Source organism: Pempheris klunzingeri, chromosome 11, assembly GCF_042242105.1.
Source record: "Pempheris klunzingeri isolate RE-2024b chromosome 11, fPemKlu1.hap1, whole genome shotgun sequence".
NCBI lineage: Eukaryota > Metazoa > Chordata > Actinopteri > Acropomatiformes > Pempheridae > Pempheris > Pempheris klunzingeri.
In genome coordinates this window covers 6,960,817-6,984,797 of record NC_092022.1, presented here as the reverse complement: position 1 = coordinate 6,984,797, position 23,981 = coordinate 6,960,817, and the positions used below count along the sequence as shown (strand labels likewise).

General features: G+C 44.6%; 1 protein-coding gene across 1 annotated transcript in view; it reads right to left on the bottom strand.

The window, feature by feature from the left end:
* Positions 1-22,144, bottom strand: part of celsr3 (cadherin, EGF LAG seven-pass G-type receptor 3) — a 101,483-nt gene extending 79,339 nt beyond the window's left edge. The window contains exons 1-2 of the mRNA XM_070839053.1: positions 20,852-22,144; positions 16,390-20,752 (exon numbers count right to left, since the gene is read on the bottom strand). Of these exons, the coding sequence (XP_070695154.1) occupies positions 16,390-20,752; positions 20,852-22,144 (5,656 nt within the window). The remainder of the gene's footprint in view (positions 1-16,389; positions 20,753-20,851) is intronic.
* Between the last annotated feature and the right edge of the window lie 1,837 nt (positions 22,145-23,981).

Here is a 23,981-nt window from a genome sequence, read left to right as displayed (position 1 = left end):
GATATTTTAAAGCAATTTGGTGCAACAAGCTGGCTAATAAGCTATGAAAGAATACAAATGAACATGACCATGTCGGCATGAGGGGGCAATTTTCTGCAGCGGCACTGAGGTGTTGTGAGGGTGAAGTAGGGTGAACCATAAGACAGAGAGAATGACGGAGTAAGAATACAATACACGACGGGGTTTTGATGCAAAATGAGCATGACAAGTGGTGGAAGGAAAGAAGGAATGAAAGGAAGAAAGAAAAAGAAATGATGGAGCAGGGCGGAGATGGATGGAGGGTGATGGGTGACAGAGGGAGGATGTTGACAGAGGATAGGAAGAGAGAGGCGGCGGAGGGTGAAGGAGAGCGAGGGAGGCTTATTAAAAACTGGAGAAAGAGCAAAGGAGACGATGTAGGAGGACAAGAGGAGAAATGAAAAAGAGAACAAGGGCCTTTAAGTAGGGATCAATAAAAGTGAGAAGCACTATAATTATAGTAACCCACAAATGGGGACTTAATAATATTTTACTATTGAAGTATTACTGTAAATAATTGATTGATTATTGATGTTTGTTTCTTTTCATTTGCTAATACTGTGGTAAAATATTTGAGAGGTTATTGAACTGATTAAAAGGTTTGTCCAAATATCATTAAATTAAATTAATCAATTGAGTTCCTTCATTTACAATTTGTTTCACATTTGCTGTTTACATGAAGTGTTTCCAAAATAAAAACGGACAGTAAGGAAACACCAGAAAGGCGTAAAAGGAAGGACAAAATAGGAATAAGTCATTTGTAACTGTAATTGTTATAACAGAGAGAGATTAAAATAAGATAATGAGCAAGATGTGAACAGAAATAGATGTTAAAATTCAGAGAGAAAGCTGACAGAGAGAGAGAGATGGAGAGAAAAGAGGAGGAGAGAGGGCTGGGGAGATGGGGGTTGGGTCGGGTGGCAGCTGGTTTGATTACCGGATTATGAGGAGCCTCACTCCCCACTGACCTCTAACACACACACACACACACATGCACACACACACACATAGACACTAAAATCCAGAGCCTTTCGTAATAAATGAACAGCCAGAGGAAGGAGTGGCATTATGAAGGAACAGAGGAGAAAAACTCCCACAGAAAATCATCAGATAGATAGATAGATAGATAGATAGATAGATAGATGGATAGATGGATAGATAATATAATGTAGCACGTCTGACTTTATAATAACATACAGTACTAGGTGAAGTAATTAAATGTCACCTCGTCTTCTGAGGCTAAAAGCCAGCTTTATTATCAGCCCTCTGGATCACGATCACATCAAAGACGCAGCAGTAATTGACGCTGATCTCCTATTATCATTGAAATGAGACAGGGCTGTATGAAAAGACCAGGGATTATCCAATGGAGTAAGGCCCAATCTCACAAACACACACACATACATGCATCCAAGACCATCACAAATCCACATATTCACTCTAATCCTGTACAAATACAGAAATATACTTATGAGGACCATAATTTACACCATGCATTCCCCAGCTCTAATTTTAAGTATCACATCCACAGTCTTTACCCTCGAACTGTCCTTCGAAGAAGTGAGGACCAGATAAGATGTCTTCTCTTTCCAAAAACATCAATTCTCACAAAGATGGGAGTACAAAAACACACAACTACACACACAGTCCATCTGTACCAAGGTTGGGTGGGGTGTTTTTTTGGACACAGTGTTTTTGTGCAATGGTAATGTAACCCTCCTGCAGAACGTGTGCTAGACTGTCTGATAAGTAAAACCACCAGAATATCCTCTTCCAGGCACATGGAAAATCACATGAATTCCCTGTGGGCCTCCCATCAGGGGACAGCGGTGACACTCAAACAAAACATGTAACAGGATAAAATGGAAAACCATACTCCGTAATATCATTGCCTGTTTTCCCTGACAGTTTGTAACTTCACTGTGATTTTATCAGCTGTCAGAGATATTTTTGCCCAGAACAGCCATTAAAACTGATAGTAAACCTGTCTCTCTCTCTCACACACACATATAAACATGCACAGTAAATTTCTTTATTTGGCTTCCCTTCCTGGCTACAGTCCAGCTAATTTGGCCAACCTGCATCAGCACAGGGCTCTTCACTCATCCCTCTTCACAGGAAGCCACTGGGAGACTTGAAATAGAAAACAAAATGATTCAACCTAACTGGCCTATGCTATTAGGACCGACAAACTCTGTCCGCTCTGTCAGGTCAATAATTGTCCTTCTTCTCTGAGCTCAGCTACAAATTTTACACAGGTATATGCTAATGACAGTTCTGCTGAAAACATCGTAACCAACATATCTGCACACAAATAAAGAGCTTTTTTGTCACAAGTTAGCCAACTGAGGATTGTTGTTGCAGCAAAAAAAAATCTAGTAGCAACATTAAGCCTAATTAGAAAGTTTCCTGCTGCGTTAAAAAGCGCATATTTTTCGAGAAGCTCAACAAGAAAAAAAGTGTGCTGTGGGCAGGGACTTAAGTCAATGTGCTTTACATAAATACTTGAGGGAATATGATTTTGAAATGTCGCCTTTACTGTAGTTTTCATATCAGGTTCCCTTCTGTCGATAAGAACCATCCATCTGGCAGTCTACCACCTAAAGAATTTTAATTTCCAACTAAAAGTTCAACAACATCATGAGCTAAACAAATGCAGCATGTGTCATGAAACTACCACCCAGTAATATTCAAACACATGCACCTATCTCATAAAAAATATCTCAAATGATTTATTACTCAAATAAATTATTATATAGTTAATGGTTACATGTCTTTTTTTATTGACATTTTAAGTCGAATCTGACATTTTTAGCCCCCAAATGCTAAACTTTTCATAAGTAAGATTAAATTTCATTTGACGGACCAACGCTCACACTCAGTAACTAGAAAGAGCACAGTCTGCTGCAGGACATAAGTCACCTACTACCCTCTTAATCCCTACCATAGCTTATGGGACTCAGAGGTGTCAGTCATTTTGTCAGACAACACATCAAATTTAAGACGGCTGATGTGTCATTTTGGATGGGAAACCTTCACATCGGGATCTTGATGCAAACACATCAGGCCTATCTCAGAGGAATAAAAAAAGGCAGGGAGGAATAGCAGGAGGAATTACTTTTGAATCCTGGTGAGAGGAGAGTTAAGGGTGATTTTATCCATAACGTTCCAATAAGCCAGGAAGTTATAACTAATGCATCGCCCCTCTCTCCTTGCCACTCTGTTTTAGCGTGCATGGAAACAATAAAACATTAATAACCCCCAAACTCAAAACCCCGCAAATGGAAGGTTATTTTGGCATCTTTAGCACCGCGGGAAAACAAAGCATTTCGTAAATAACAACTCAGAGACGCTTCTGTGAGCTTTCAGAGGCTCCTGTGGGCTTCGAGCCAACACTTTCCTCTTCCTGTGTCCGCACTTCAAAGAGGGAGGAGAGCTTGGGGCTGGCGTGCATAAAGCCGCTAAGAATAAACACACTGATCTGGAATCGTCAGCACGGTCCCATGGTTGCTTGAACATCAATGTGCCGTGAGAGTGAGGCTGGCCTCCGATCAGTGCTCTGGCTCTAAGATGCTTTGTGGGTATACGGTCCCCAGCGTTTCAAAGGGGAGAGGGAGTTCAGTGCTATCTCTCTGCGCCAGGTAGCCTGACTAATAGCACACTCATAGCTTCTTGAATGTCAGAGCATCCCAAGCTCGCTTCCTGGAAATCCAGACGGAAATAGTCTGCAAAGTAGCGTACAATAGAAGCCCACAGCTGGAGCTGAATACAGCCCCAGAAACATTTTTAAAAGCTGTAATACAGGGAAGGAGGATGGGTCACAAGGCAGAGCCCTGGCATTTTCCTTTGGGAGTAAAGCATCGAAGTCATAGAGTAAAGCAATGTAAGGTTTGGAGATACTGCTCATGCTTTGTGAGGGAAAAGTCTGCAATTTTAAAATGATGTAAGAAAAAGCTTTGCAGTGGCTAAAAATTAATTCTTTTCTTCCTTGTGCCTCACCAAACTCACAGATGCTTTGAAATTAAAGGGGATGTTCTTAAAAAAAAGCTGCTTGGTGTCTTTGCTTGGGGACACGTCAGCCACACAAATGTCTGTTGATAGACAAAAGCTGTGTCCCCATTTGCAGGTTTTGGCTAATTAAAAAAGGCTCAAAAAACATTTGATTTTTGAATGTCCTGCAGTCCATTGAGGACGAAAACAGGGGAGCTGCAAACAGGTTGAAACAATTAAAACAAACTGCAGCATGGTGAAGATTTGACAGACATTTAGCTTTCTCTTGTGAAGTTTGATTGGCTGCAGCTTTCAACAGTTTACTGTATCGCTGTCTGTTAGTACAAACTGGTGAAGTACATTTCTTGTTTAGTAGCAGTATGCTGTGACAATTAGTGAGATATGGTTTGGTTATTTACCAGATATCAGGCATGAGACCTCTGAGGACTTGCTGTTAAATTAAGTGCAAGCTGTAGCTCAGGAATAAATAGCAATCAAACATGTCCTGTATTCAATTTACTCCAACTGTTATTGTGAGAGGAAAATCTAAAATATCCATTAATTAAGTTTACATGAATTAATCACATCTAAACATATCTTACTAACAGGCATTCATGTCAGTTTAAAATTGGTTTTGAATGGGGATCATGGGGTATGTTCTCAGCAAATACTAATTTTTCTTTTATTATTCATAGTGGCTCTGTGAGGCTCAGACTATAAAAGCACAACACTGCCGGGGTGAGCGGTTCAAAATCCCACATGTTTCAGACATCCACACATGGCGTTGACACTGCCATGGTTAAGAGTCTCAAACTGTCTGCACTCTTGGTACTACGAGGGTTTGGGATTAAAAGGCAGAAAAGCCCAAAAGGGGTGATATATTACAACTAGCATGGAAAACTCAAAAACAGTAAAATTGGATTTAGTCTGAACAAAAGCCGTATGCTGCTACTCTGAAACACACGAAACTCAGTCATGGTGCCCGCAGCCCATTAGCTCACAGTCCATGTACTCACAATCACATGAGTTTAAATCCCATTTCACACTGTGTTTTCACATCCCTTTGTTTGGCCTTTTCCTGTCTCTCCTCTGTGTGCTCACCGTCCTCGAAAAGTCCTAATGAAATACACGAGCAGGTTGAGCTTTCGAAACGCTGCGTAACAAAAAGTGCACAGAGTTTTATGCTTTCGGCTGCGCAAGCCGCCCGTTGGGCAGGAAAATAAATAGGTACAGTAGCCGCTGAACAAATGCTGCCCTTTTTAAGCACACATAAACCGTCTGAAGTTGTTAGCTGAGCACACAAAGGACAGTCTGATGCACAGTCACCTGAAAATAATGACTGCAACTCCCCAAGAGAGAGTGAAGGTATGAACAGCCGAAGTGACACTTGCATACGAATAAGTACACATAAGTGAATAAATGGATAGATAGAGAGAGGCAGGCCATACATTAATGCCTGTGAAATAATAGAAGCGTTAACAATATTGTGAATGCTTCATTACAAAGCACACACACACACACACACACACACACACACACACACACACATACACACACACATCCACAAACACACACACACACCAGGCACTGGCTTGACAGCTGATTTCTGCGCTCTGTTTGTTTTTTAAAGCCTTTCTACCCCTGAGGTCTGAGCACTCATTATACTCAGTGCAAAGTAGAACAGGGTAAAAAAAAAGCGACACACACACACACACACACACACACACACACAGCAGCAGCAGCAGCAGCAGCAGCAGCAGCAGCAGCAGCAGCAGCAGCATAATGGTTTAAACCACCCTTTTACAACAGAGGCACTAATCCTTTACATTAAACCAGATACACTTAACTTGCACACACATTGTACTCAGAGAGCTCTCTCGCACTTTTAGCCCATATCACATTCACACACACCCTCTTGTCTATTGTACTTATCAACAAATCCACAGTGGGACACAAAGCCATACTATGACCTCTGTGACAGGCAGACGTGACAGCGGTTAGCTGCCGTGTGTAGCAGCAGTGGCCATTCTTCATCTTGCAACTGTCTTTTGTTTTTGTGTTGTGGTGCTGCTGTGGTTTGTCTTTTCCCTCAGAAGTACAACCACAGAGACATGACATTTCTGTAGAAAAAGGCACAGCAACACTTCTATTTTCTAAAGCAAGGCTTTTTGTCCACAGGCATTGTAAACAGGGCTCCACCTTGTGTGTGGTGAGGCAAGTGTTGTTTTTGAGTTAAATAATTTGGTATTTTGGAGCACAACATTATGGGCTGAACTCTCTTGTAAATCTCTGCAGTAACTCCAGCACCTGAGGCAGGGTGTGTCTGTAGCAGCTTTCATCGCTCCTATTAATGCCAGAGCCTTCTGTCAACCTGAAAAGATCCCAAATTTAAATTTTCCAAACAATTGCTCCTGTGGGGCAGTGTAATAGTGCAGCAGTAATGTCTGCTAGGTACAGTACGAGCAGCAAAAAGGACTCCTGAGATGCTAACATGTTTATGTGCCAATTACTCAAACACACTTAGAGAGAGTGCAACCTACCGAATGATGTCTTGATTACAATTATTAGTGGTCATAACATTTTTAACGTTTGTAATTGTGAAAACCATGTTAAAATGGTAAAGCTTTAGCAGAAACTGAGAAATTAATCTTTGCAAGAGGAGTGTGTCTAAGGACATCAACACTAATGGCGCTTTGTTTGCTACAATCTGCTCTCCGTCCATACAAGTCATGTTTTTTTTAATTCTTTCTAGATCATTTCCAACAAAACGAATGAAACCACTACATTAATACAACAACACAAGCACCCATTTTTCCCAGCCATGACCAACCCCACATAGCAAAAGGAAAAGCAGATAGAAAACTAAACCGATAAAGCACTGATGGAAAATCTTCTGGGTGTGGCTGCTGCATCAGTCCAGGTTTTCATCACTTATTACCAAATCAGAGATCTAAAGTAGACACAGAAGAGCATGTGAAAGGTTGTTATCACAGCAGAAATCTCCGGACACTATTGTTTCCGCATTAGAGGTCGTCAAGGGTCAGAAATGTTGGACCCAATCCGAAACACACCAATGCGAATGAAAAGAAATACGATCTGAAAGGTACCCAAGGACGGTAAGATTTGACTAAATCAATCACAGCAGACTGAAAGAGACGGCAAACATCAACACTGTCCACAGTACTTAACTACCAATTCACAGCAGCAATACTTTAGAAGATACTTTGACATGGAGCAGACTAAGTCAACCTTTTTACATGTCAAATAAACCCTGATTTACCTGAAGAGTTTATTCTTGGTGTTCTTGTGCGTTACAGCCTACAGCATTTCAGATCAAAACAGTGGAGCGTCTCACTCCCTCCCCACCCCCTGCGGCCATGTGGCTGTGTCTCTCGTTCGTTCTGTACACAACTGAAAACCTCTTCTAGCTTTCGTGTTACTGTCTTAGCTCAGTAGCTTAGCTGAGTCTGTCGCTGAGCAGCAGCTCTGACTCGTGTTTGGACTCAATTTTGCTGCATTACAGTTTTCTCACTGACAATTCATGGACTCACATGCACTAACATGCACATGTGGACACGTTGACAACCAAAACATAGGATAGAGAAAATCTTCGATTGCAACAATACACTCAGTGAGTGCGACATTCTTTGCTCAGGACACCAGCTCCACTGTATTTTCACATAGAAAATAGATGTTTAATGCTATATTAACGTTCTGAATGTCGTATAGAGAACATTATAAAAGACTAATCAAGTCTGGTGCTTAAAATGCAGCACACAGGCAGGAATACTGTCCAGCTTCCCTCTCTGCAATGATGCTGTTTGTTTACAGTAATCATGGTAACATTGTAAAGCTAATGTGGGAATGATTTATTGATGACACAATGCTAAACATAGCATGGAGGTTCCAGTCTGTTTATGATCTTTCCTCATTTTCCCTGCACTGGACTCTCACTCCTCCCTGGTGGCTGATTTGGACTAAACCCATCTTCATTTAGCCTCAGACCAGCACAAACAAATCATTAAAATGCTGTGTATGAGCACCATTTGCCATTCAGCCATTGGCTCTTTGAGTCTGTGATGCATTTGAGTTTCTAATGCATTTTATATCTTTTTTTTATCTTATCTTTTTATTCTTTATCTTAGAATGGTAGGTGATTATTGCTAGATTATCACCATTAAAATGTGAATATAGTCCTTGTGTCTTGATGGCTTATTGCACAATAGTGTGTTGCAGAGGTAGTTTTTCTCCTCATTTAGTTCCGCTGTCTCTGTCTAGGTTTTACCCAGTTTGTGGTATTTTTTAAATCACATCCAGCCATGCGTGTTTCAAGCAGCTAATAGGAAACAATGTAATGGATAAATGTCAGCCTTCCAAATTAAAAAGACACGGACAAAGTACAAAAACATTGTTCAAGGTGCTGGAGCATAAAAACCGAGGGGGGAAAAGATACATAAACTTTCTCCACATTGTTAAATCAACACTTCTTAATCGTAGACATTCACTAAAGTATTCCAGCTCATTTTAAAGTAGTTTGTAAAGAAACTGTAAATTTCTGCTGCCAAGAGTTTGAACATTTCACTTGAACTTTTCCCTAACATTAATGCATTATGCAAGCTGAATATCCTATCAGAGCAAACAGCATATTCAGCCTGCATAACACAACTAAGTGATATTTACAGCGAGTTTCATGGCTTTTTCCATCAAGCTACAGAAGAGTAGTGTGGAGAACTTTGTGTTATGCTTCTTGGGCAACTGGGGAGTCATAAGTTATGTTTTGTTTTTTAAATGCAGAACAACAGAGGCTGTGTGTGAGAAAAAACCCTCAACCTGGAAACATACTGGAGAAAATCTCAAAGGTTTTGAGGCAGGACAATTTAATTCACTGTCACAATTTGAGAGATTAATCTACAGCAGTTTGCTGCCTCAAAAGTTAATGTAAGTCAAGCTATTCACCAGACAATCACATATTTCACAAGAGTCACCGTTTGTCTCCAGTACAAAAAAGGTAGCATTATTTGAAGGCTATAAGTGGGCACATTTTTCACAGTGTACCCAGAAAAAATATGTGACCCGAAAAAGGTGTGAGAAGCAGATTTCAGGAGCAGAGGCTTGCAGAACAACTGCAAAACTCTCAGCAAGGACCATGAATTTGTCATGCTCTCAACTCCCTGAAAACTTTTGTCAAAATGTTCACTCATGACAGCCCACCATGCCTGAATTTTAACTGTCACGGCATTCCCCAGCGCATAATGTTACCTTATTTATCACTATTTCCCAGCAGTCATTCCTTGTCACTCAAACCACACTGTTATCCCAAAAAAAAGGCTCATACCAAATGGACTGCGTTTGTAGAGGGCAGCTCCCAGATGAGGATGCACATGGCTGTATGGATGCAAAGGAACTTGACATTCACAGTAAAAGAAACGAAAGTGCAAATATAACAAATCCAGGATAAGCAAAAGCTGGGAAATGGACACCTTATCAGTACATGGGACTAACTGTCAATCTGATTCCACTCTATAATACATTGTTAATTCTTTGATCCATTTGCTTGAAATAACAGAAACCATTTACTTAAGCCGCGGGAGCAGCCCACTTTCCTTTCAACACAAGCCTAGATTGACAAGCACTACAACTGTGATGGTGTTTTAGTGTGAGACAGACATGCCCCTGCCCCCAACCCATCCACCACCTAATATCTCCAGCCTTCAGTCAGAGAAAAACCACTGCAGACTATCCGATTAATGTCCCTACACAGAAAGCTTTAAACAAACTCTGGATCTGTCAGAAACACTAGTTAAACTATATAAAACAGTATAATCACATACAGCCACCTTGCTGCTCAATATCTGCTATTACAACACAGCTAACTGCTAATTTAAGTTCTTTAAAATATGCAGTTATGAAAAAGAGGACATATATTGGTCAAAAAAAACAGCTGAGTTCACAGGTCCGGTCCCAGCGATGATGTCATGGTTACGGGTTGCTAACTATCTAGTAGAGAAACCTGCCATCTGGCTCTCCGTCCCTCTGAGGAGAAAGGAAACTGTGTCAGACTCCATGACCTTCTCTGGTCAGCCTGAGCCATTTAGCTGCTGATGAGGGGGTAGATGCATCGTGCCCCTGTCAGGCCAAAGATGTAGAGAGTTTGTCTAATGGAGTCTAATTGGCTGGTAAAGGTTTCTCTGTAATGTGGCTGTACATTGCGGTTGGACAGTACGCACGGTACATCTAAGTCGTGGTGGTTGCTAATTGTGTTCATGATGTTGTGGGTTTGAGCCCATCCTGTACATTTTTTCATGTTTCACTTAATTTTTCTATGACGAAAAATGTGCGTTTAAGGTAAATATTTATGGTTTAGCAAAACACAACACCTTTCATGTACAGCCAGCTGAAGTAGTAAGGATCAGGTTATGCTAGAAGACAATAAGTTTGTACAACGCGTCGTCCAACCACGAATCAGAAGGAAAAAGTGTATTTAGTTGTTCCAAGAGGCCTCACTGGAAGGCTCGGTGAACAGCCAGCAGCCATAGAGAGAGAAGCAAGACATGATAATCATTTAAATATGGAGGTAGTTGTATACATTTTCAGAAAGTCGTTTTTTTAATCTAGTAAAGCATACATTGGGTTTCTAAGATACATCACAGTAAACAATAGGCAGCCTATAGAGTGCTTACCATGGTGCACTGGCCCTTTAAAACCTCTAAATAACTTCATTTGTATTATTACCTCTGGTTAGAACAGAGAGGAATTATACCTCTCCAATTCAAGCTGCGACAGGCTCTCCGATCTAACTTGTTAAATCAATACAGAGCAAGAGGGGGACGGGTGGTAAAGACACACATACACACACACACACACTCACTGCCTTTCAAAGGGCTAAACCACTTTGTTTTGGTGGTGAAACTAAGCCTGTGGGGCTTCCTGGGGGTTCAGAGGGTAAACCAAGTTTTCATCTCAGCTTGACATTAAAACTGGCCCATGACATTCACTGTCTGTGTTCACTTGTCTTTTGTTTTGCTATTTTCTTTCTTCACTGTAGACAATAAATAGGTGGAATCTGTTGAAAGGCAATAGATTGATTGTAGAATTACAGAAATGATACTAAGTATGCCATAAAAAAAATAAAAAAAACACTGTACTCCAGCTGCCTTATTCATGCAGCATCAGTGTATTCTTTCCTCATGGGTAAAGTTCTAGTGAACATCAGTGCAATGACCTGTATGTACTGTATGTGTATTCATGGTGCACTGACCTGTGTGACAGTTAGCAACCACATAGACTAAACCAGTGTGTAAATGCATTGGCGATGCATCTCCGTTATCATCTAGACTCCCACAACCCCCAGCACAAACATAGGCTGCTAAACTCAAATCAGCATGGGCAAGAAGAGCGGTGCATGTTGAGTTCGCTCGCTCTTCTATTCACCAACACAAATGACAAATTTACAAATCTGTATGTGCTACACATTTTGTGTTTAACATCCTTGGTTTTAGCCTTATTTATATTATATGTATAGAAATACATGTAATAGGTCACAGTCATAACAAGTAATGGCATACTGTAACAGTACCCTACTTATCCACAGAATGTGTAGTACTACAGAACCGCTGAGGGCTACAGCTCACATAGATATCTTGTGGGTCAGTGACTATGTACAAATGAACTGGTAGTCTTACATAATGCTATAGTGAACACAAAGGTGTTATTTTACCTTGCCATTATCAAGTCTTCAATCTTTAGAGCTCCGAAAAGCAAATTTTAAAATATTTTTTATAACAACAGATGGAAGTACTGCATAATTAGAGAGGCATTGCTTACAATGAAAAAATTATAATCACCAACTCATCGAGATTTCTAACTACTTTCATTGTCTTATTTCAACAGCACATTTATTGCTTGGTTCAGATCTTATCAACCTCACTTCAAGCTGCAACAGACAACTGTTTATAACAAAAAAGCTTCTGATAAGCCCATTGTTGTACACTACCTATGCACACATTTAGATCATGTTATCGTGATCAGAAACAGTGCTACACAGGTGGACCATACTAGGATGGCGACCAAATAAGAGTATTTGTCAGTTATGAAAGGGGTCTGACGATCTGCACTTCTATACTGTTTGAAAATATTCAAAGCAACGCGAGAAAGTAGAGATCCAAGCAGGTTAAATTCTATTTGTGCCCAAATTAACCGGTGGACATGTTATAGTGGGGGTTGACAGATGTTGCTAATTAGCATGAAACCTACTGTGACAGAGCTTTGTAGCAAGTATAGCAATGATGATTTAGCTACTGCCACAGAAACAATCCTTTTTCATGAGGTATGGTGTCTCAAACTGAGACAAATGTCTTTTTCTCAGCATGCAGTTGGACTTGTCACAGCAGGAAAAGCACAGGTTTTACGAATAACATTAACAATGGCTGTGCTCCATCCAAGTGTCTCAGTAAGTCATGACAGTGTGACAGTGAGCCAGCATGCACAACACCAGGACCCTGAAACTGAGGCAGCTAAATGGAATCAAGATATCATTCATTTTTATCATTTATAACTTTTCCTGCCGTCAACATGTCAACATGTGTGCTGTTAAAAAGGGCTGGTTGAACAAAGTCTTTCTAACACACCACTGAGTCTTTGTTCCAACCTTCATGTATCCAGGGAAGTCTAGTTAGACACATGTTTTCTTTTCCAGCAAAGCCCTGCTTGACATTCAAACTGCTCCACACATTCACAACTGGGAGTTCGCCAGTACAACCACAGTCTTTGCTGCTGGCCACGGGAGCAGTTGGGGGTTGCTTTGCTAAAGGGCACCTTGAGCTGATGCTGCTCTGTGTGCCAAGCTACTTGCCTCAACCAGTTGACCCCAAAAGCCAGCTGAATGTGTGTAATTGTAGATCTGTGCGCTTAAACATGCATGGATGGATGGATGCACCGTTTAATCTCAGTGCACCATAAACGTGGGAATTATCCTGAGGATCAATAGTGTGGAACTAAGAGTCATATGGAGAAGGGGAGAGGAAGAGATATAGAGGATAGGAAAAGGGAATGAAATGGGGGAGAAAGAAAGAATGGTAGAAAAGAAAACGTAAAAGACTGATGAAGTAAGAAAGCAAGACAGGCAGAAAAAGAGAGGAGGGTAGTCCCGGCGCCCTCTGGCATGATATTATTCATTGAAAAGACATGAATACACTCTCAAGTGCAATGTTTTGAGTCACCTGAGAGTACACACACACACACACACACACACACTTAACCCACACATACATATGTGCACAGGACTACTATGTGCAAACAGAAATCATGCACAAGCACGTACACACAGAAAACTGTCTTCAACAAGAAGACACTGTTCGTACACACAACACATTCAGGCACTTCAGAACACATACACACACACACACACACACAGAGGAAATAAACAGAGAAGAAAGCAGAGAGAAGGAAGAAGGAGGAGCAGAGGAAAGAATGTGCCATGGAAGAGAAACAGCCCATGAGAGTTATGAGAGGATTACAGGGACGTATTGAGCTATTGAGAAGAAAGGGAGGAGAGAAGGATGGAAAAAAATAAACAGGGTGAAGACTGAGGAGGTGGACACAAGGACAAAAGAGAGGAAGACGGGGAAAGAAACAAATGGAAAAACGGATGGTGAGGAAGGAGAGAAAAATTCAAGGAATTAAAATGACTGAGAAGTATTCATCTATACATACAGCAAGGACGGGAAGAATAAAGGAGGGGAAGAAAGTGATGCGTTGAGGAGGGACGGGTAGTCACAGATAACACACAGTGCACAATGAAAGTGACAGCTTTGCTCCGAGCCTGACTCTAGCTGACTGTTGTTTCATTATAATCTCATAACTGTCATATCCTGGAGCAATGGAGAGAGAGAGAGGGAGGGAGAGAGAGAGAGAGAGAGTAAAATAGTTTCAGAATGAGAGAGAAACAGCAAGAAAATTGGAAATGAATCTACACGCCTGGTTCAGCTGAGCTGAATGCACATTGGAAGAGGCAGATGGAGACAAAGGTTGGCGCGCACACACACACACACACACACACACACACACACACACACACACACACACACACATACTTAATTAATCTCTAGTTCACTCATTCGCTCACTCACTCTTTCATTTACTGTTTCATTTGCTCACCCACCCACTTAACTGCTTACCTTTTCACTCACTCATTCATTCACTCTCTGTCTCTCAATCGCTTTTATTCACTCACTCGCTTGTTTATTCTATCAGTTAATTGATCACTCATTCACTCACATATGATATTTCACTCTAATGTTTAACTAACTCACTCATTTATTCAGTCATTTGCAAATTAATTTAGTCACTCGTGCACTTGTTCATTCATTCAGCTTTCTCTTTCAGTCTCTAACTTGCTCTCCATTGCTTGCTCACCCACTCATCCAGTCGCTCATGCTCTTATTTAGTCAGTTTCTTTCTCTTGTAATCACTCATCAACTCAGCCACCCAAATTCACATTTGATCACTTTGTAATGTTTAAACTCACTTGTTTACTCACTCACTTACTCATCTACTCAACTTATCAAGCTTACTTACTCAACCTTATCCCATTATCCTTATCATTCATTCACTCGGTTCTCACTCACTCACTCGTTCACTCATTCATATCATTATAATAGCACATAAAAGTAGTCACTCGGTCACCCAACCATTTGTGCTCACACACTCCCTCAATCGTGTTGTCATTCACTCACTAACTCATTTGCTAAGTCATTTGCTTCATTCACCTGATGAGGAACTCACTCCTTCACTTCACTCACTCGTGCAAAATGAATATGTACATGCCTGTCCCGTCACCACTGAGGCTAGTATAAAAGCAGGGTAAATAGGGTACCAGGTCACACACACTCCCAAACCAGCGCTGCTCCATTAAATCTTTCTGACAGAATACAAACACAGCACGAACCTTCAAAGCCACAATGCTGCTCTCGTTTTTTCCTTATTCCAATTCTAAGGCTTTGATCATTGACAACAAAGATTCCTGTAAGGCTTTTAGGAAGCCTTTATCTCAAAGCTAAAGCTTGAAAACGCAAACAAATAAACTAAAAAATACATCTAAAACCAAGTAAATTTTTCATAATTGAAAGAAAATATCCAAGATACTATTTCTCAGAGAACTATGCCCATTGGATGGCAATAAAATAGATTAAGCTATATTCTTGCATGGTAATCATAGCCTCAAACAGCTTAAAATGAAATTCAATGTGCAGTCAGCATAATGGATGGTCAACAAAAGGCCGATGCCATGAAATTCCTGGAAATGTGCTATTTTCCTTGGAAATGCTGCTCACAATACCCTCACTGCCATATTTCATAAGGAAACACATCACATTAAGGAACTATTGGTGCCATGTGTGCTTCCTTGTTTCCCTACTAAATAGATTTTCTTTCATTTTAAAAAGTCGCTATGGCAACTTGGACTGCACTTAACCCAGATCACCTGTCAATCAAACAGTGTGGGTGGTACTGTGATACCGATCATTGCTCATAACCACACAGCTCTTTTTCCATCCAGCAAAACTGTCGTTGGCATGCTCAAAGTAGAATATCTGCTTTAAACCAGTGGCTTACAATAGCATATCCCATAAACTGGCCACATGGTGACTGATGTGAAAATTTAGTATGAGAAACCTAATAATTACTGTCCATTATCTCACACTGATAGAAGTGTCCTTGAATATTTATCATATCTGGTCCTCCACACACGTGTATACCCCTTCTGCGATATGCAATGTCACGTTTTTCTCATAAAATCCACACAAAGCATCACACATGCTTTTTTTCTTGTCATCCTTTTCTCATACTCTTCTCACCTCTTCCACACTTTGAAACTCTGCTAAGCTGACTTCCATCGATCTCCTTATTGTTAACCTCACATGCTCTCAGGTACATCAAACTTGAGTAACCTCTTCATCTTTTTATATTTCTCAAAAATCTCTCACAAATACACAATTTCTCCAAAGAGACTTCCCCTTAAGGGTACATGTAGCAGATGTCTGAGACGCAGTTAGCAAATTAGATTTTCTTGCTGGGCTTCTTGTTGTTGTTTAGTTCATTCCTCATATTCCTTCATGCACACAAATCAAGAGAAAGAGACAAAAAAAAAAAGTAGAGGAAACGCCAAGCGCTCCACCAAATGTCATCCGGTCTTATCAAACCCCATTCTCACTCACACTCAAACCTGTAGAGTCCTTATCTTCACAGCATTTGTTACAGTGAATAAAGCTACAGGGGAATCTAAACTGACACACACACACACACACACACACACACACACACACACACACACACACGCACACCCTCCCATCCTTCCCTCCCATTTTTCCCTTCACGGTCTCTTACCTGTGACGGTGACCAGCATGGGAGCCACCAGAGGCCTGTTGTTATCCAGTTTTCGGCTCAGTCGGATTTCTCCACTGGTGTGATTCAAGAGCAGCAGGTGAAGCTCGTTCCCTCTGTCGATGGTGTAGTACAGCCTGTCTGACACATCGGGATCATGGGCGGGTACTCTCCCAATGACCCCGCTGGGGAAACTGTTGGAGCGATTGGATACAAAGTTGTTGAAAATAATTTGGAAGTCCTGCAGAGTGGGTCGGTTGTCGTTCTGGTCAACCAATCGGATCCGGACAGTGGCCCTGCTGACTAGAGGTGCTGAGGTGGCCTGGACCACAATGACATATTCATTGCGAACCTCATAGTCAAGATCAATGAGTGAAGTGAGCTCCCCGGAGAAGATGTCCATCTGGAAAATCTCAGGGATGTTGCCCTCTACGATTTGGTACATGATCTGAGCATTGGCACCCTCATCTGGGTCAGTGGCTGTGATCTGAGCCACGACAGAACCCACGGCACTGTTTTCCTTCACTAAAACCGCAAAGTCATCTGCAGGGAAGACAGGAGCATTGTCGTTGACATCTAGGACTGTCACCTGGATGTGGACAGGGGTTCTCTGGGGGGGCACACCACGATCAACGGCATAGGCTGTGAGCTCATAGAACGGCACGCTTTCACGGTCCAAGCGGCGAACTGTTCGGACGATGCCAGATGTGGGTTCAATGGTAAAGTCTCCATCCCCGTCTTCGCCATTTTGGAAGGTGTACTGGACACGACCATTGGCGTGAGCATCACGGTCAGTGGCTGAGATTTGGAGCACACTGGTGAAGGGGGGGGCATCTTCGCTCACTGTCCCCTGATATCTGGGGCTGATGAACTGAGGTGCATTGTCATTCACGTCGTTCACATTCACCTCAACATACGTCGTGTCTGATTTCTGTGGTATGCCGTTGTCTTTAGCCGTTATAGCCAAAGTGTAGGTCATCTGGTCCTCATAGTCGAGCTCTGCCTGGAGGGTTATAGCTCCTGTGGCTGTGTCAATGCGGAATTGTGGGATATTGTCCTCGAGGAAGTACGTGATCCGAGCATTTTCACCAACATCATCATCTGTGGCACTGATCACAACTACAGTGCTTCCAGGCGGTCGGTCCTCGTTCACACTAACAGAGTAGTGGGCACTCTGAAACACAGGCCGATGTGTGTTGGCATCTGTGATGTTGATGTGTACCTGACAGGTGTCATGGAGTGTGCGGTCGGAGGCAGTGACTGTTAGAACGTAACGCCGCTCCTGTTTGTAGTCCAGTGGGAGGGCTAATGAGAGAAGTCCAGCCCCTCCTGCTGTGCTGATGGCAAAGCGGTTTCTGGTGTTTCCTCCTGTTATCTGATAGGTCACTGCACTGTTGACATCACGGTCCACAGCCGTAACAGTCACAACACTAGTGCCAACTGCTGCATCCTCATTCAGTCGGGCATAGTATTCCTTTTGGAGGAACTCGGGGCGGTTGTCATTAACATCCATCACTGTAATTGTAACACTTGCTGTAGCCGAAAGGGGTGGCATGCCATAATCCCTGGCCTCCACGCCAAAGAAATAGTGCTCTACAGATTCACGATCAAGAATGGAGCTCACAGTGACCCAGCCTGTTGCAGAATTGATAATGAATGGCGTGTCAGAGCTGGTGCCTGTTAACCTGTACTCCAGACGGGCATTATCACCAGAATCCGTATCGATGGCCTGAATATGGAGGATGGAGCTGCCAACTGGGGCGCTCTCAAGCACAGATGCCTGAAATGGTGTGGAGACAAAGATTGGAGGGTTGTCGTTGACATCAGTCACCTGTACGCTGACAATACCCGTGTTGTTCGAGAGAGGTGGCCGGCCATTGTCCTGTGCACGAACACGGAGCGTATACTCCCGTTCCGACTCATAGTCTAGTGGTGCCACAACTTGGATCTCACCAGTGACACTGTCGATGGAAAACTGTCCACGGCTGTTACCACTGATGATATTATAGTGAACAGCAGCGTTACTGTCCTTGTCCCGGTCTGTGGCACTCACACGGAGGATGTCAGAGTGAGGATGCACATCCTCCTTCACTGCTACCACATACCGCTTTTCACTGAACTGTGGCACATTGTCATTTTCATCAAGAACGGTGATGAAAACTTTAACAGTAGCGGAGCGCGGCCCCGGTTCCTTCCCCTGGTCACTGGCCTCCACCTGGAGAGTGTAGTGCTCGTTTGTTTCCCGGTCTACCACTCCACGGGTTGTGATGAGGCCAGAGCGGGGGTCAATCTCGAAGGCTGCCCGTGCCACTGTGGCTGTGTCACCAACAAAGCGGTAACGGATATTGGCATTGGATGGGGAGTCTAAGTCCGTCGCTCTCAGCTGTAAAATGGGATACCCTTCCTCTACGTTCTCCCTGATCGTCTCCCTGTACTCTGTCTGCTCAAATACAGGAGAATGATCATTCCGGTCTGACACAGTAATGGCCACCATTGTGGTGCCAGAAAGGCGAGAGGGGCCATAATCAGTTGCAGTGACCCTGAAGTAATGCAAATCCATGTGCTCTCTGTCTAGAATCTGAGTGGTAGTGATGAGACCTGTTTCTGGGTGGATGTGGAAGTAGTCAGACGATCGACTGTTCTTCAGGGGGGCCATTGAGTAGCTCAACCTGCCCGCATCTCCTGCATCTGGGTCTGAGGCGGACATGACAATGACTGAGGTGCTGGGGGGCTGGTTCTCAGCTACCTGTACTTGGAAGTTATACTGAGAGAAATGGGGATGTCTGTTGGCTGCACGTCGAGACCGAGGCCATGGCACCAAAATTTTTCTCTCCCTCTCTCCCTGTGAGGTTTCATCGTCTGCTACTATTATCAGGCGTTCCAGACTCCTCTCTCCCCTTGTAGTGTGCCTCTCCACCTCCTCCCCTTCCAGCTCCTTATCATCCCCCTCTCCTACCTCACGGCTTTCATCCGCCTGGCTCTCTTTCTTCCCTCTTTTGCTATCTGGCTGTGTGATGGTGCTCCTGCCCCTATCCTGACCCTTCCCTCCCTCTGCCTCTCTCTCCTCTGCCTGGCTTGCCTTTGTTATTCCCCTTTTCCTCTCCCACTCCTCCTCCTCTTGCTCTGCTCCCCCTGGTTCTCTCCCTCCCACCAGCCGCGCCTCTCTCTCGCCCACCCCCACCTGTAATTTCCCTCCCCCAACACCGGCAGCAACAGCAGCGGACCCCTCCAAGGCCTCTCCCTCCCTCTCCGCATCTCTTTCCCTTTCTCCCTCGGCCCCCATCTGCCGCATATCTGACTGTCGGACACCTTCGGGCTTTAATGGCACTTGCTTACCGGGTTTTAATTGCATATGTGCACGGTCCTGTTGCTCGGTGGCTGAACAGTCGGTAGAAACACTGTCAGCGCACCCTGCCTGGACCATCTCTCGCAGCGCGCTCTCCCACAGGTCTTGCTGCTGCGCCTGACCATGCCACGGTGATTCTGCTGTTTCATATTCATGCCTATGCTCATTTATCTCCTGGCGTCCTTCCTCTTCATTGTTGTTGTTATTATTATTACTGTTGGTGTTAAATTTGCTCCATAAAAGCAGGCGCTGGGAGCCTGGCGGAGCTGTCCATCGTGCTGAAATCACGTCCCTCACAGAGGGTGAGTGAGGCGGACGCGCAGAGTCATCCCGCCATGTGGTCAGGTTCATTTCCGAGAAAAACGCCAGGTGTTTGGCTGTGGTGTGATCATGCCGAGAGGGAAGACGCGGTTTGAGTGGTGCTGCAGTGGGAGAAGAAGCTGACAAAACAACGGGAGATGTGACGGGAAACTTCGCAGGCGAGAAAAAGCCTGAGTCACCGGCAGACTCCGTCTCTGAAGTTGCGTTTAGTTCCTCAGCAGATAGACTGAGCGGTTTGGATAGTTTCACACTCTCTGAATAATCGCCTATTTGTGTTTGAGGGGGCGTTTTGAGCACAGTGCCGTGATATTCTGGATCAGGAATTGCGCTTTTGCTGGATAGAAAACGTTGGCTGGGCGTCTCTGTGGTGCTGCTGGGGGTAAATTGGATGGGGAGGTTCCTCTGAGCTATGACTCCCTCCGGGACCATAAACTGGGCTAAATATCCACCCCCCACTTCTGTTCTGTCCAAACAACCTGAGCAACCACCGGGAACCTCCCTGCTTCCTCCCCGGGTTTGACTGCTCTGCCATGGTGCTGATTTCCCCTGCCGAAGCTCATTACCAGCCCTACGTGGGGACGTCAGAGTCGGAAAAGCCAAATCATTATCCGGATAATTAGATAAATTTATGTGTTTGTTGCCTTTGTTCGCCCCTCCTCCTCCATCCTCCCCCTCTCTCCTCCCATCCCTCTCCCTCCTCTTATCCATAATTCTGTGGTAACACCTTGCTTTCGCACCATGATCATGAACAGGGGGTCCACAGCAGTCTAGGTGTTCCCCGGTATGTGAATTAATCACTGCCGGTGCGCCACATCTGTACGCTTCCTCCCCCTCCTCCTCATCTCCCCCACTCCTCGTCCCCCTCTCCCTCTCCTTGATCCTAATGCTCCCAGTCAAACAGCGATCATCACCCCCCTCTCTGTTGCTGCTGAGATCGATAACATTGCTCCTGCCCAAATGAGAATAATTACCAGCCCTTCTGTCCACGCTGGCTGAGCCCCCATCAGCACCCCAAACCTTGTTGATGTTGCAGTTCCTGTAAACTGGATGCGGATAAATCTTATCTGTAGAGCCGGTGAGGGAGGAATCACAAGTTGAAAAATGGCCAATGTAGTCCAATTTTGACCCCGGGATACAGTCTGAGTTGTTGGTGGAACAGGAATGAAATCTGAGGGTGTAGTTTGAGACCTCACTGTGTGGTGAATTGTATCCAGAACGAGGGTGAACGCAACGAGAGCAACCGGTTGGCAAGGGGCCAGGTGAGAGGTTGTTGGCCGGGTAAAGGGCTTGTTTGTCGGGGATTGACCAGTGGAGATGCCCCGGTGTCAGGGAGCACCATGAAGCAAAGAGCCTCCTCACCTCACCACCAGTCTCCCACACCTCTCCCACACTCCTCTCTCCACTTCCGGGTGCCCTGCACAGGCCAGAGGCGTGCACAAAGGCTCTGGCGGCGCCACGTTTGGCGAGGTGTGGCCTCGACGCCGGCCACCGTTGCGCGCACGCTCTAGTCCTTTGTACTGCCCGTTTTTTGCCGTTTTGAACCGGCGAGGAGGTGAAAGCAGGTGTAGCGGGAGGAGAAACAACGCCCTTCCTTCTCATCCTCCCTCTCTCCACTCCCTCTCCTGCGCCGACGCCATCAGAGCTCGACCTGCTCCTAATACCTGGGTGGAGAGGAGGAGGGAGTGGTGATGGTGCCGGAGGGCCGTTTCCACTCCTCCAAAACGTCCCGACTCCTTTCAGTCTCTCCCACCGTGTCCCCCTCGCATCATCCTGGTGATATCCTCCCCTCGTCCCCCCTGCGCGCTGCACTCCAGAGCATCCCTCAGAGTGTGTCCGCTCTACGGTCCACCTGCTTGGGCGTAGATCCCAGCTGCCCCTCGGCGACTCCCCTGCTTCCTCGCACTTCTGCTGCTGTTGCTGCTGGCACACTTTACCGGCGTCTCGGTAGCAGAGGCCCGGGGTCCATCGGTTGGAAGCCCCTCCTGTATGCACCGTCCCCGGGGTGAGGGCGAACAAAGGGCCGAGGAGAAGCAGGTGGAGTGCCAGAGACGAGAGCAGGAGCGGGGTGAAGCCCGGTAGCGGTGCAGCCATTTAGTCTCTTCCTTTCTCTGTCTCTCCCCTCCTTTCTCCCTCTTCCACCTCTGCCTATTCTCTCTCTTTCTCTCTCGAGCGCGTCTTGCTGTCTCCCCGTTACTTCTCTCTCTCCCTCGTTCCGGCTAGGTGGCCAGTTCCAGGACCGCCGGCACCGCCCGACACCTTCCCCCAGGCTCCCCCGTCTCTCCGTCGGCCTGGAGAGTTGGCATCTACCCGCTGTGGTCCGTGGAGCTGGAGGTGTGAGCGTTAGGAGCGGCGCGGCAGCAGCATCTCTCCCCCCGGTCATTCACATCCAACATGGCTTACACACTCGCACTGACTGACTGGCTGGCTGGCTCACTCACTACCCCTCTGAGTGTGTGTGTCTGTATGTGTGTGCGCGCTCTTAGCAGTGGCACAGCCCGGTGGTAGGCTATCCATCTATCCACACACAGTCACACTCTCCTCCTCTCTCCTTTTTCCACCCCTCCCCCTATTGCTTGCATCTCTCTCTCACTCACTCACGCTCCCTCTCTCACTACTCTCTCTCTCTCTCTCTCCTTTCCTCTCTCCTAATGGTTGGCTCCGGTGCGCAGGGCTGTTACACAGCACCCGCGGCGGCAGCCATACACACAACTGGAATGGGGGGGTTGCCTGTATCTTACACAATCACACCGTCATCACCGTATCATCTGAAGAATTATCATCTTGTTGCAGAGCCCTGCAGGTCACCCTTTACCTGTGTTATACACAGACAAGCCCCGCAATGCCGCTGACTCTTACTAGAAATAAGACCTAAAGATGAGACTCAGATATTTAAAAAAAAAAATTGATGCAACAGTGTGATAGCGTTTGGAGGAACTGCAGTAAAGCAATTCCTAGAAACTTTCCCCAAAAGGGGGGCAGCAGCAGCATCATGATTGTAGTGCAGACTATTGTGATGAAGCACTTAAGGGGCCGGCTGTTTGATATTTCTGATATTTTATTTCTTTTCATAAATAAGCTCCACTTTCAAGGCGTCATGTGCTCAGTAAGGACGAGATTTTCTTATTTCCCCATAATGCTGCTCGTAGTATATTCAGATCTGGTGATGTGAGCTCTGATCGCCAGGTCAGCTTTAGCGAGTGAGTGACGTCATCTCCAGTATTTCACCGATGAGTAATTCTCTCTCTCTCTCTCACACACACACACACACACACACACACACACACACACACACACACACACACACAGAGAAAGAAAGAAAGAAAGAAAGAAAGAAAGAAAGAAAGAAAAAAAAAACCCAGTGACTTCATTGTGAATAATGTTTCCTATGGGCGCAGAAACTGTACTTGTCTTTTATAGGATGTATACATATATTTGCTGTAGCCACATTTCTTATAAGATTAGTATGATTAATTTCAGTAAGGCACATGCGTGCAATCCAGCAATCACCCCAATTCACCACTAATTTGCTCATGGTTAAATGGGCAGATCCATTTCCTGATAGTGATTCAAAAAAATCACATTATGCAAATATGTAGGGTGCAAATTTCCTCCTACGTTCACTCACCATCTCCCCATTCAATACCAATTTCTAACGTCGGCTGGGTGGTGTATGGTTTTTCTAATGACACGGCTGGAATTGAACATGATTTCTTCCTGTGGCTGATGGGAGGAGATACACAAGGCGTGTCAGTCGGGGACGCCGCGCATCAGCGCCCAGAGAAGCTGAGCAGCAGCCAGATCTGACACACACTCCGCATCCCTCCTGTGTTCTTGTTTTCTCTCTGACTGCTGTGTGCCTGTGTTAGTTACTGTGTGTCCTAGTGTGTGTGTGTGTGTCAGTGGTTTCTATGGTGTCTGTCTGCTTTAG